The sequence below is a fragment of the Pelophylax lessonae genome, assembly GCF_965119305.1.
Source record: "Pelophylax lessonae genome assembly, chromosome: 13".
Classification (NCBI taxonomy): Eukaryota; Metazoa; Chordata; class Amphibia; order Anura; family Ranidae; genus Pelophylax; species Pelophylax lessonae.
In genome coordinates this window covers 132,342,582-132,356,093 of record NC_138780.1, presented here as the reverse complement: position 1 = coordinate 132,356,093, position 13,512 = coordinate 132,342,582, and the positions used below count along the sequence as shown (strand labels likewise).

The 13,512-nt window shown below is 46.9% G+C and overlaps 1 protein-coding gene across 2 annotated transcripts in view; it reads left to right on the top strand.

The window, feature by feature from the left end:
* TTBK2 (tau tubulin kinase 2) overlaps positions 1 to 13,512 on the top strand; it is a 252,244-nt gene that overhangs the window by 215,567 nt on the left and 23,165 nt on the right. For both annotated transcript variants that reach the window (XM_082275498.1, XM_082275497.1), the window contains exons 10-11: positions 6,186 to 6,343; positions 8,951 to 9,167. In XM_082275498.1, the coding sequence (XP_082131624.1) occupies positions 6,186 to 6,343; positions 8,951 to 9,167 (375 nt within the window). The remainder of the gene's footprint in view (positions 1 to 6,185; positions 6,344 to 8,950; positions 9,168 to 13,512) is intronic.

Below are 13,512 nucleotides of genomic sequence, written 5' to 3'. Positions count from 1 at the left end.
CCCCTAAGGTGTGGCCAGAACGTTTTTCTTTCTGCCTAGTCCTACTCCTGTAGAGGGCAGCATAACCCAATTTGATATTAATCAAGAAGACTACGTCTGTCAATGAGCTAAGAGAAAAGGATTTTACGGTAAGATCTTACAAAAATCCATTTTTTTCTTTCGTTCATTATTGGACACAGCTCCTGATTCTTCTTAACCATTGGGTTATACTGCCCCCTACAGGAATAGGACACTAGGCAGGAAAAAGCTTGACTACGCCTATGGGCATTCCCAGGAGGTATACACCCACACTCAGCTATAGGCACTCAGTTTTTGCCGCGACCATTTCCAGATGGATCAGACAGAGTGATTTTAGGCCTTTTCAATTAGGGGTCAGGTTCCTCCTTTCCCTGTTGAGGCATACTCTACTCGAGCGCTTATTGCCTCCTGGGCCTTCTGTCATTAGGCATCAGTGATGCAGGTTTGCACACTTTTACAAAGTTTTATAAAGTGGATGTGTTGGCATCTGCGGATGCTTATTTTGGCCGCAAGGTTTTGCAGGCTGCTGTTTAGAGGACCTGGTCCTCTTTGAGGGTGTATTGTTTTTTTCAGGTGAGCTCCAGTTGTTTTGGTTGAGCTCCATGTTACCTGGTTGGCTATGGTTAGCCTTGGGAATTTTTGCTGTTTTCCTACCCCTAATGTTTAAAACTGCTTTGGTACGTCCCAATGTTTAAGAAGAATCAGGTGCTGTATCCGTCAATGAAGGAAAGAGAAAATGGGATTTTCTCTAGCGCTCATTGACAGACGTAGTCCTCGGTGATACAGCACCTTCGGGTTATGTTGCCTCCACAGGAGCAGGACTAGACAGGAAATTAAAAAGCTCTGGCCACACCCTAGGGGCAGTCCCAGAGGGTATATCCTCTCTCTCTCTCTGCCTCAGCAAATCAGTTATTTTCTGTCTAGTTAGGAGTAAGGACCTAGATACCTTGCTGGGATCTTAGGTCCTGGCAAGATTTTTTTCTTAAAAGATTTTTTAGACAGCTTTTTTTCTCCAGTGTTTCTGTGAGATCTTCAAGCAAGAAAGCTGAACTGGGCGACGGGCTGGATGTTGAGATCCGGTGGTCACCCCAGTTCAGCCTACGAGCGCGTGCAGGCCATAGCTCCGCGCTGGGTCGGCCGCGACAAAGTCCCATTAAAGGACTGACCCCGCGAGTTAAACGTCTCGCTGAAACGCCAAAGACCATGAGTCACGGCGTCCATATCGGTCGACAGCCCTCCCGCCCCGGTGGAGAGGGGTACTGTCAGGAGTTGGTGCCCGCCTGGTTCCGGTATGGTGAGTAGTATGTTCCCCCTTTTCCCCTGACGGGTCTTGTGGTGAACGCGGGCCCCTCTCTGTATGGTAAGATAGAGTCCCTCTCTATCCTATAAATGACACAGATCCTCCTACTTTGAGTGTGATTTTATGTGCAAAAAGCCAGGAGGCTTGGTTTGGGAGCTAACAATCTAATTGTATACATGTTAAAAGGATTGTAATCAGTGGCATTCTGGGAATCTTACGGTGATAAGAATAAGCTACCTACCAGTCAGAAGCCACGGACATGTAGACTGCCTTCCTAATCAGATCTCCAGCTATTAGCAGGCCTCCCGAATGGCCATGCGGTCCGCCAGGGCCGGTACCGCCAACCACGCCAAATCCCCATGGAGAGAGAGTGTTGTGTGCCCTGCAGCACACCGCTATTCAGTACAGGCCGCCGCCATTTTTTTTTTTTGCTGGATCGCACGAGCCGCCATTTTGGCGTAGCCTCGTGTCTCCAGCATGGGGGCGGCCATGTTTGAGGTGATCCAAACACCTCGTGGAGCTAGGGGAGGCGCCGGAAGGCGTGCAGAGGGGCGGAGCCGCCTCCTTTCTTCCTGGGCAGCCAGCCAAAAGACTTCCTGTTTGTCAAGACAGCGCTGTAACCTGTTGCAGTTAAACTCTGAGCATCAAGTGGTGAGCCTGGGGGTCTATCTCTCTCTCTCTCGATCGATAGGGATCCCTAGCAGGTAACACTAAGGGGCTTTTTGTGGCGCTGGGGGTCTGAAAAAAAAAAAAAAAAGTTTTTTATTTTTGAATTATATTATCCAGGAAGTGACTGGAATTATCATGGACCCTGCCACACATATTCCCCCACCTGTTTCCCTCGAGGGGGCCACGGGACCCGCCGGTGCACAGAGTGTAGAGTCATTTACAGCAATTTTGGAGTCTATGGTGGCTCGGGTGGAGGCGGCCTGTCAGGGACGGGGGTCAAGGAAGCGACCCCCGCCTACCCCTATACTATCTGACACCTCTGACTCAGATTCAGAGATGGTCACTGCAGTTGCAGGTTCCTCTGCAAGGGCTGTTATCCCAGGTAAAGCCCCCTCAGACAGTGAGGAGGACGCTTCTTCTCCCGCTATAATTCAGGAAGAAGCATTGGTGGACGCACTAGTTTGTGGCAGTACAGGAAACCTTAAAACTTGAGGCTTTACCGGCAGAGGCAACTGAAACAGAGATTCCTTTTGGTACTAATAAGCCCATCAAAACGGTGAAGGTTTTTCCTGTACCCAAATGTTTTGGTAATCAGATTAAAGGAGAATGGGAGCATTCTAAACGTACCTTTACTATTTCCAAGCGTATTGCTAGACGCTATCCGTTTGAGGAATCCATCATTAAGAAATGGACGGTACCACCAGTGGTGGATCCACCTATTTCCAGGCTGAATAAAGCCACGGTTATCCCAGTGGAGGACACTTCGTCCTTTAAGGATCCGGTGGATCGAAAGATGGAAGCAGAGTCCCGCACCATCTTCTCTCTGATAGGGTCAGCATTTAGACCAGTAATTGTTATTGGTCTAGTTTCCCAGACACTTACGGAATGGGCGAGAATGGTACGCCAAGACCTTAGGGGAAAAGATATTCCCCAGGAGACATCTGATTTGATGGAACAGATTATACAAGGGCTACAGTTTATCTGTGACGCAGCCTTGGACACTACTCCCTTGTTAGGGCATGCATCTAAGTTAGCAGTGATCCTCAGACGTGTGCTGTGGTTAAAATGCTGGTCAGCTGACCTAGGTTCCAAAAAGACCTTGACAAATCTCCCTTTTCAGGGGAATCGTCTATTTGGGGCAAACCTAGATGAAATCATTAAGGATGCCACTGGGGGCAAGAGCACTTTTTGCCACAGGCTGCTAAAGCTAAGGGACCTCGCAACAAGCGAGGACCTTTCTTTACCGCCCATAAAGGGCGCCCGGCTGGTACAAGCGGGAAAGGCAAGACTCCTCCAGGAGGGTTCAAGAAGGGCTGGTCGGACAAGCAGAGGACCAACCCAGCCAAACCCAAAGCAAAGGAGTACACAGCCTGAAGGTGCGCCCCCACCCGGTTTCAGGGTGGGGGGACGTTTTCACCGGTATTCAGGACATTAGATCGAGCATCAACCACTACTACCGGTGTGATTCTTCCCTTCCAACATTTAAGTACTACAGGAAGCGGTAGTTACCGTTCCCTGAATAGATCTTTTCCTTTACCTTTTCCTAAGATTAGTCCCTATACCTCACAGGAATCGGATCTGGTTGACCAGATAGGCCAAGTAGCCTCTAGTCGGGTGACTTCGGTCCCTGAGGTTCAACCAGAAAAGATCACCCTTCCTGATAACAATCAGGTATCTGATAAATGTGTGGGAACAGAAAACGACCAGACTTTCTCGGATGGTCGGGGCCAGATACCTCTAGGGACGCCTGGTTCAGATTCTATCAGCGCCAGTGGTCCTAGAAATTCTAGGCTGGCCTCCTCAAGCCGGCCTGGCCGACTTGGACATGCTAGTCGCAGACGTTCCGTGGGAACTTCGTCTCAGGGAGTGTCTGTGGTCTCAAGGACCAATTTACCATCATGCTTTACAGTCGCTGGTTTTAATGGCCTGGCCATTGAGACCCAAGTACTGAAGGACAGAGGTTTGTCTACTTCAGTCATTCCTACCCTTATTAAAGCAAGGAAAGCGACTTCCAGCAAGGTCTATTATCACACATGGAAGACTTATATTGCGTGGTGCGAATCTTTAGGATTTCCTCCACGTACCTATTCGGTGACTCGAATATTGGCCTTTTTGCAACAAGGGGTTGAGCAGAAGCTAGCCTTGAGCACCATCAAGGGTCAAGTTTCAGCATTAGCAATCTTCTTTCAGAAGCCTTTAGCTACCAAGTCCTTGGTGCGGAATTTCATCCAGGGGGTGCGGCACCTGGCTCCACCAGTCCGCGCGCCCTTACCGCCCTGGGATCTTAATTTGGTTTTGTCGGTTCTACAGAAACCTCCCTTTGAAAACATAAGGGAGATTCCCTTGCTTACTTTATCCCAGAAGGTGGCCTTCTTGGTGGCTATTACTTCTGCTCGCAGGGTGTCAGAACTGGCTGCATTATCATGCCAGTCCCCATACCTAGTGATTCATAGGGATAAGGTAGTACTTCATCCTAAGCCATCTTTTCTTCCTAAGGTGGTTTCAGATTTTCATCTGAATGAAGATATTGTACTACCTTCCTTGTGTCCTCAGCCCAAGCATCATCGGGAACATGCGTTGCATTCCTTAGATGTGGTTCGGGCAATCAGGGTATACCTGAAAGCTACGGAATCATTCCGTAAGACGGATTCACTTTTTGTGATCACGGATGGCCCCAGAAAGGGTTTGCCTGCATCTGCCGCGACCATTGCCAAATGGATTAGACAAACGGTGGTACAGGCTTATTCTATTAAGGGTCAGAGTCCTCCGTTCCCTGTTAGGGCGCACTCCACTCGAGCGCTCAGTACTTCCTGGGCCTTTCGCCATCAGGCGTCAGTGGTCCAGGTATGTAAGGCGGCCACCTGGTCGTCGGTACATACCTTTACAAAATTCTATAAAATTGATGTGACGGCATCGGCGGATGCCTCATTTGGCCGCAAGGTTTTGCAGGCCGCAATTTGAGGAGACCGGTGGTCTACCTCGAGGGTTTTTTCTGTTTGGAAAAAAAAAAAAAATTTTTTTTCTCTTTTTTGTTGAGTCTCATCATTAAGGATGAGCATTGTAAACTTCTAGTTGGCACCGGTTGGGCCTTCTAGATTGGGATTTGATTTTCATTTTCCCACCCTTCATTTGTGATACTGCTCTGGGACGTCCCGAAGGTGCTGTATCACCGAGGACTACGTCTGTCAATGAGCGCTAGAGAAAAATGGATTTTTGTAAAATCTTACCGTAAAATCCTTTTCTCTTAGCTCATTGACCGACGTAGTCCCCGCCCCTCTGTTTTTTTGAGTTGGGTTGGGTTAAAATCTCTAAAGACTGCTTTTTCACATAACTGATTTGCTGAGGCAGAGAGAGAGAGGATATACCCTCTGGGACTGCCCCTAGGGTGTGGCCAGAGCTTTTTAATTTCCTGTCTAGTCCTGCTCCTGTGGAGGCAACATAACCCGAAGGTGCTTTATCACCGAGGACTACGTCTGTCAATGAGCTAAGAGAAAAGGATTTTACGGTAAGATTTTACAAAAATCCATTTTTTGACTTACTGTAAAATCCACCCACTGCACACAGCACCCACCCCTCTGTGGAGTTGGCTTTCTTCTGACACTGCTTGTAACAAAACTGAGTGCCTATAGCGGAGTGTGGGTGTATACCCCCTGGGACTGCCCATAGGGGTAGTCAAGCTTTTTCCTGCCTAGTGTCCTACTTCTGTAGGGGGCAGTATAACCCAATGGTTAAGAAGAATCCAGAATGGTGTCAGTCAATGAACATCACAGAAATTAATTTTACGGTAAGTCAAAAATCAAATTTTTCTTTCTGCCAGTAATTACCTTATACAGCCCACTTCCTCTTTCTTGTCTGGTCATTAGCCTAGGCTAATGACATCATGAAGCTCTCTCCCCTGAGAGTTTGCCAGCAAGGGAGGGATGGATGAGTCATAGGAGGGCCAATGAGAGCTGCAGAGCTGGAGGGAGCTGAATGAGGGCAGAGATAACAGAAGACTGCAGAGATCCATAGGAATTCATCGAGAGGAGACCTGTGCAGGCAAGCAGTGATCTGTGTGTAGATAGATAGAGGTGTGTCTGTGTGTGTAGAGAGAGATGGAGATATGAAAAAAAAAAAAAAATATATATATGTGTGTGTGTCCACTTTATATCTAATGTTAAACTGGTACTTATGGATTGTCTTCTTTGTTTCTCTGCAGCTTCTTTTATCTGTCTTTGATAACAGCATGAAATCCTATGGAGTTGTAGAAAGTGATCCTTTTGACTGGGAGAAGAGTGGCTTGGATGGTTCTCTTACTACCACAACAACATCAACCACCCCTCAGCTTCACACTCGCCTAACCCCTGCTGCTATTGGGTATGGATCAAGACATGCTAGGCTATGACTGAGGCCAAAATAAAACATTAATTCAGCGAATTTGCAAGTTTTTTTAATTAATGTTTTACTTAAAGTGGTTCTAAAGGCAAAATGCTTTTTACCTTAATGCACACCCTTCAGTAAGTTAAAACCCTCCACCACAGCTAAACAGTTACCTGACACGACACCTCTAATGATCCAGCACAATTTCCGCCAGCAGCCCCGCTCTCCTCTCTTCCTGGATTCCCAGGCTACACTGAGTGCAGCAGGAGCCAAAGGGGCCTGCTCTGGTCATTCAAATTTTTTGAGAAGGAATCTGTTTGGGTGAGAAGGAAGCTGGGGGGGGGCGTGACTGAGCCTCTCTGTGCGTGTCTGTGGACACACCCAGCCCAGCTAGGGAGCATGCCCGTATACAGGTGCACCATAGCACATGGCCTGCTCTGGGGGATCTTGCAGTAAGATGAAGAGGACAGTGCCAGCGGGGAACCGAAAAAAAAAAAAGTAAGAGACCGGCTCTGTGCAATATTGTTGCACAGATCAAATGAGTATAACCCTTTTTCCCCAAGTCATCTTCCAGGGCAGCATGAGAGTGGCTTTTCCTACCAGAAAACACATGATTCAATATTTCATTATTGAGTTTCATCTGTTTTCTCCAGCCAGACACATCCCCAGTTTATTTTTTTTTGCTATCAGGCCAGCAGGCAGGGGCCTCCTGAGTACGGTTACCTTTTTTTTTTTTTTTTTATAACAAGGCAGGGACTTTTGGGGTATTACCTCCACTCAGGATCACCAGAACCTCTTATGGGTTCTATTGTTTTACTATGGATGTTTGGTTGCTGATGGATCTCTCAGCAAGCTGTCCCAAGCAACCCACTCAGTGGAGAAGGGATTGCTGCTTGTTGGTTATTCATAACCAGAGGGTTTCTCCCTGAGGAGTGGAGCCATGTCTTTTGCATACCTGTTGGGCTGGAACAAAGGAGTGCTCTTTAAAATGGTGGCCCTGGTGCAGGGAGTACATGGGGCTGTTTCTCGCATTCTCGTGGCCTTGTAATGATGTCACTTCCTGCTGGTGTTAATATAAAAAACAGCGTTAGAATCACTTTAAAACAGAACTAAACCTATCAATTTAATGGTTTTCCAAAATGGTTAGCATGCAATAAATGATAGCTGTACACACTAACCGAATGTTGGCTGGTTGCCGCTGAATCATCCACTTTTCGGTCCCTGTGTGTACCCAGCATTACAGAGTCTGGCTGGAGATAATGATCACGTGTTTTACTCCCTAGCTTTGTACACTCCTTTTTCACTGCACAATAGTTTGTTTTTATAATTAGTACTCCATAAATTATTCAATTATTATGCCCGCACCAGAATCAAATTGCCTTTCTCTGTCTGCTTTCTTTAGCAGCTCTGACGCCTGGTAAAACCAAAAGAAAATTTCCATTTTTCAAGAAATAGGTTTCCTGGCAGTGTGATTACTTGTTCATACTCGTTGTATTTCCTTGCCATTTAGCATTGCTCTAGGGCTCTGCCACATTTCAAAAAAATAAAATATATATATATGTATGTATATAGATTACATATTTAGAATAGGTTCTTCTTTAACACCTCCTCCTGGATTCTACCATTATGCCATTTTCATCCTCTAATAAATTCCCTGATCAAACCACAATAATGTATAATCCTCAGCCTGCCCTGAGCTTGTGCAACGTTCCCCAGATGCTTTAAGCAATCTGCAGACATACCGGGCCTGGTCATAGAGAATGACTTGACTCCTGGCCGTTATTCTGGCTAGACTTAGGGTTTAAAACTAGAGAGAGTACATAGGAATAAGAACTGTGGGAAGGGGAACCTGAATTTGTATGTGCCAATAATATGAAGTTTAATTAGTATTTTTTTTTCTTTTACATTTGGCTAGACAGGATCCCCTGCGTCATGTTAGTTGTGTTGTAATAAATGTTTACAACGTTACTACATAATTGGGTGGCATTTTAACTTGCAATTATTAGTGATTATTCTGTCTGCAATTGGCTTTATTTTAATCATTTGCAAAAGGATTTTAATTACTAGCAGCTGCTTAGTTCTAATCAAACTGTGCATAGCTTAAATCCAAACCTGTTTTTTACCCATGAATTGCAAAGCAACAAAATGACTTTAGTGCTGACACCATCAGCATCTTTTACTTGCCTCTGCTTCACTGTCAGGAGCAAAAAAAAAACAAAAAAAAAATGGAGTGAACTTTTGATTTAATCCCTTCCTTCTGTATAACTGGTGGGGCTTCTTGAATGTCCAGTCAAGAACCCAGTGCTGTATTACAGGTGTGGAGAGAGTGCCCTTTGCTCTGTGTAAACTAGAAGTCGTGCACAGCCGGAAAGGGTATTCTGTCTTTTTCTCCAGGTGGCTAAAGGTACATTTGTGCAGCTGGTGGGGCTGGCATTTAAAATGCTCCTACTGGACAATGCACAATTTAATTGTAAATTTTTTAAATTGCATGAACACCTCAGAATCCCACCATCCATCACCCTATTTTAACAAACTTTGCTCCTCATGTTGTCTTCCGCTGTTTTGAACTTCAACACTAAACTTATAATACTGTTTATCTAACAGGATTGCAAATGCCACACCTATACCTGGAGATCTGTTGCGTGAGAACACAGATGAAGTGTTTCCAGATGAACAACTCAGCGATGGCGAGAATGGAATTCCAATGATGGTCTCCCCTGAAAGGATCCCCGGATCACCCAGTCACCAGCGCCCCCAGGAGAGAGATGTTTGGGAAGAAATGGATGCCAACAGGAATAAGATTAAAATGGGACTGTGCAAGGTACTTCCAGTTTAACAGATGGTCCAATTGTCATAAACTTCTCTTAGCAGGGGTTAGCCAAAATTTGCCAGCAGGTCGTAGTCTAGAGCTAGTCAAGATACAGTGTTCATTAAGTAGTAGGGGGAAACAAAGGGTGGTGGGGGGGGGGGCTAGTGGGAAGGCTAGGGGCGATCCTGTCATACATGTAGAGGAGCGAAGAAAAGGAAGGTGGGGATAATTCCGAACTCTACTCAAGAGTCAGCCGCCTCGTCTTAACCCATGCAGCCCAAATCTTATCAATTTTTTTCAGGCAGTTACGTCCTAAGTATGTCAGTTTTTATAAAGATAGTGCTGCATTCACAAAGGACCTCCACAACTGTAAAGTTAGCGGTTGAGGCTGGTTCCATTGAAGGAGGATCGCCTTTCTAGCATAGAAGGCTGAGTAGAAGACAAACAGTTTTTTGGACTGAGGGGCTTCTAATGTGTCACAAATATCCAGCAGAAGGGATAGGGGAACACACGGGACCCTGATTTCACCAATAAGGTTATGATCATTTACCACTCCATTCCAAAATTCCTGCAATCACGGGCAGGACCATACAACATGAAAAAAGCCAGCATTATCTAAACCACATGTAGAACAGTTCGCTGCTCTATTGGGGTAAATTCTTGCAAATTGGGCAGGAGAGTAATGGGCCCGTAAAAACTTAAGCTAGGTGAATCTATCGTGCACTGAGATCATCAAAGGAAGATATTGTTGAAGGCCTTCTTCCCAGTCATCCTCAAGTGCAGGTATATCAGCCCGCCAAAGCGAGAACAACTGGGAAACTTTGGAAGTATCAAGGGCAGCTAAGAAAGAGTAGAGGGGCGAGAGGGTTTTTTTTTGCTGATCCAAGAATACTTTCAAGATCCGATATCTCTAAGATTAAAGGATGGGGAAATTGGGCCCTAAAGGCATGTTGTGATTGAAGATATTGGAATAACATATGCTTAGGTAAGTCCTTTCTTTTTTTGAGGTCATCAAAGACAAGTAACCTCCCTAGAGATACGGTATCCCTAAGGATCATAACCACATATCTAGCCCACAAAACAGAGTCTGGAATGGAGTGGAAATGAGGGAACCGCGTGTTTCCCCATAGTGGGATGTATGGGGACCAAGTGTAAGGCTTTTCTTTTTTTGTCCGGACTGTTTCCCATACTGGAAGAATTAGCAATCCTATTTTAAACTGGGACTTCATTTCACATTGTACTTTTTGAAAATAAAAACATTTTAAAGCTCCACTCTGAGATAAGCAAATATCATCTAAATTCAAGAGGCATGTGTATTCTTACTTGAATCTTGGTGTGGTTTGTGTATTTCTTCCAAATCTGTGCAAAAATCCAGTGTGAATTTTATGCCTCTCTGCAGGAGTTTCCCGTAATAAGACCAGTCACTGCTGCTCTCTCTCCTTGTGCAGGGTGACTGGTCTTGTATCTTCCTCTTCCTGTAGTTTTCTGCCAGTAGCCTTTAGAGGGTGGAGCTTGCTGGGCCCCTCCTACAGCTCTGCTCTTAGCACAGGCTATCTACAGCATAGTGGTGATGTCACTGCTAATTTTACAGGTATTGTTTGGGTTTGCAAAAGTTTTATGTGGATGGATATGCTGTATGGCAGTTAAGGAATGAATTTGTTTTTGTGCTTGAAGTTCTGATTTAATAAATTTAAAAAATCACGGAAAATATTGTTAACTTTTAATCTAACGTTGAAAATTGTGTGAACATCTTATACTGATCTGTATAAAGTCTCTGGCAGTGTATGCATAATTTCTCAGGCACGCGGCTGTATGGAGGGGGGGATTGGGGGCATACAGTATGCAGAGCTTGCATAATTCCCTTTCTTGATGCTGGCGTGTACATCTGGCCATTGAGATGAAGTAGAAGATGCCGCTGTACACTGTTATTTGTCGGGGGGTAGAGTAATGCATTGGCTTATGCTCAGAACAAACCCTATCTATGTTCAGAGCATACATCTGAATGGGGTGGGTACAGGATGACTTGGGCTGAGAGGAAGTTGGTTGAATGATACTGGCCATCAGGCTGAGGACCACTAATGACAAAAAAAAAAAAAACAGTGAAAGATCTCTAAGCTGAAGCTGAATATTGCAGAAAAAACTTTTTTCTCTTTTGTTCATTGACAGACACAGCTCCTGTCATTATTGACCATTGGGTTATACTGCCTCCTTTAGGACATTAGGCAGAAAAAACTTTTAGGCTACACCCATGGGCAGTGTCAGGAGGAAAACTCCCTCTTTCTGCTATAGTCAGTCAGTTCAGGAGTTAGGGACCTAGTTCCTTGCTGGTATCTTTGGTCCTGGCAAAACTTTTTAGATAGAATTTTTTTTCCTCCTGGATTTTTCCTGTGAGATCTACGATCAACTGCGGGACTGGGCGACTGGCTGGATGAGCTAGATCCAGTGGTCATCCCAGTCTGGCTAGTCAGCTCCGCTCTAGGTCAGCCGCGACATAGTTCTGTGAGTTAAACCTCTTTGTATTACCTGGCCTCGGCCTGAGTCGCAGCATTCATCCTAGCCGACGCCCCCCCCCATTTCGATGGAGAGGAGGATCTGTCTGGAGCGGTGCCCACCTAGTTCCTGGTATTGTGAGTAGCTGTCCCCCCTCTGGCACAGGGTTTTGTGGTGGACGTGGTCCCCTCCTTAGGGACGTTTGGACCCCCGGGTTCCCCTCCTTCCTGCAGACACCCACCCTCTCTTGTTTTTGCCGAGTCCCTCAGCCCGCTCCCCCTCCTTCCACATACACTGGGGCTTTTTGATGGTCTGATCACTGGCCTGGGGTGGGGGCAGGGCGCAAGCTGGTGATGGGGGGAGCCGGCGGCAACCGGGCAACCGACTGTGCGGGGGAGTAGTTGTACCTGGTGGGGGCTCCTGCTAGGGCCCTGTCCTGCCTGGTTCTGTCCTTGAGGCCACGTCTCCCTATTCTTGGTCCCTGTATACCTCGTGGTACCTCCATTTTGCTGTAGCCCATGTACTCCTATACACAGCGGCCATTTTTGTGTAGTCCCGAGGCCATTTTGTGTGGTTTGCCATTGCAAATAGCGACCGCCATGACAGTGGAGCCCTGTGGGTGGAGATTTCGGCAGTGAGAGCCCCTCCTTATCCCCTGGTGTGGACTCCTGGATCATTTTGGCTTCCTGATGGCCGCATGTGTAGTGTAGATTCTCCTGGTGGTTGCAGGTGCCTGTGTCCGTGGCTAGTGACTCTGGTGGGGTCCTCTCCCTCTCTGCTGAGGATCGCTCTGTGCTTTCTGCCTGGGGCCCGGGTAGTCCTGGCAGCGCGGTGGGGGTTGACCCTTAGCAGTGTCTTACAATTTTTTGCGGGGTCCCCCTAGTGACTCGTCAAGTCTTTTTGGAGCACATTTCCCTACCTGATCCCCTCTCTAAGGCTGCGGGACCCTCCGGGTCCCAACCAACCATCAATGCACTGACAGCGGTCCTGGAGTCCCTTGTGACCGGGTTGAGGTGGCTAGCAAAAAGCGCCCTCCGCCTCATCTGTCGCATCAGATCTTGAATCTGATTCGGCCGCTGCAGACGTGGGTCCCCCTTCTGGGTCGGCGACCATGTGCCTGAAATCCTCTGATAGGGAGGATAATTCCTCCACGTCTGGCCACGCATGAAAAGGCGCTGGTGGATGCACTGATTGTATCTGTGCTGAGACCCTGAAGATGTAGTACGCAGCTGAAGCTGCGATGGAGGCGCAGCTACCCTTTTGGCACTCAAAAGCCATCCGGAGCAACAAAGGTGTTTCCTTTCCCTGCTTATTTTGACATAATTGTCGCTAAAGCGTGGGGACGACCAAAGCGTTCCCGTGGGGTTCCTAAGCGCCTTATTAGGCGTTACCACTACAAGGAGTCCCTTCTTAAGAAGTGGACTGTCCCACCTCTGGTTTCCAGATTAAACAAGGCAACCATGATTCCAGTTGAAGAGTCCCCGGCCTTTAAGGACCCGGCTGACTGAGTGGGCTAAACTCCTATGTTGTGACCTGGAGAGAGAACAGCTCCCCCTGCCTTTGCTGAGTTAGCGGACCAGCTGGTCCTGGGGCTGCAGTTTTATATGGTGGCTTCGCTTTCCGGCGCTTCGGCTGGGAAAATCCTTCCTCCCCTTGTATTGGACAGTGATCACCACGGATGCCAGGCTGTCTGGCTGGGAGAGGCATCCTCATAAAGCATTATACTCAGGGTATCTGGACATTGGAAGTGTCCAGACTACGGATCAGTGTCCTGGAACTCAGAATGATCAGACTGTGTCTGAATGCGCACTGGACATCCCTGAAGACATCCGTCCAATGATTCAATCAGACAATGCCACGGTCATGG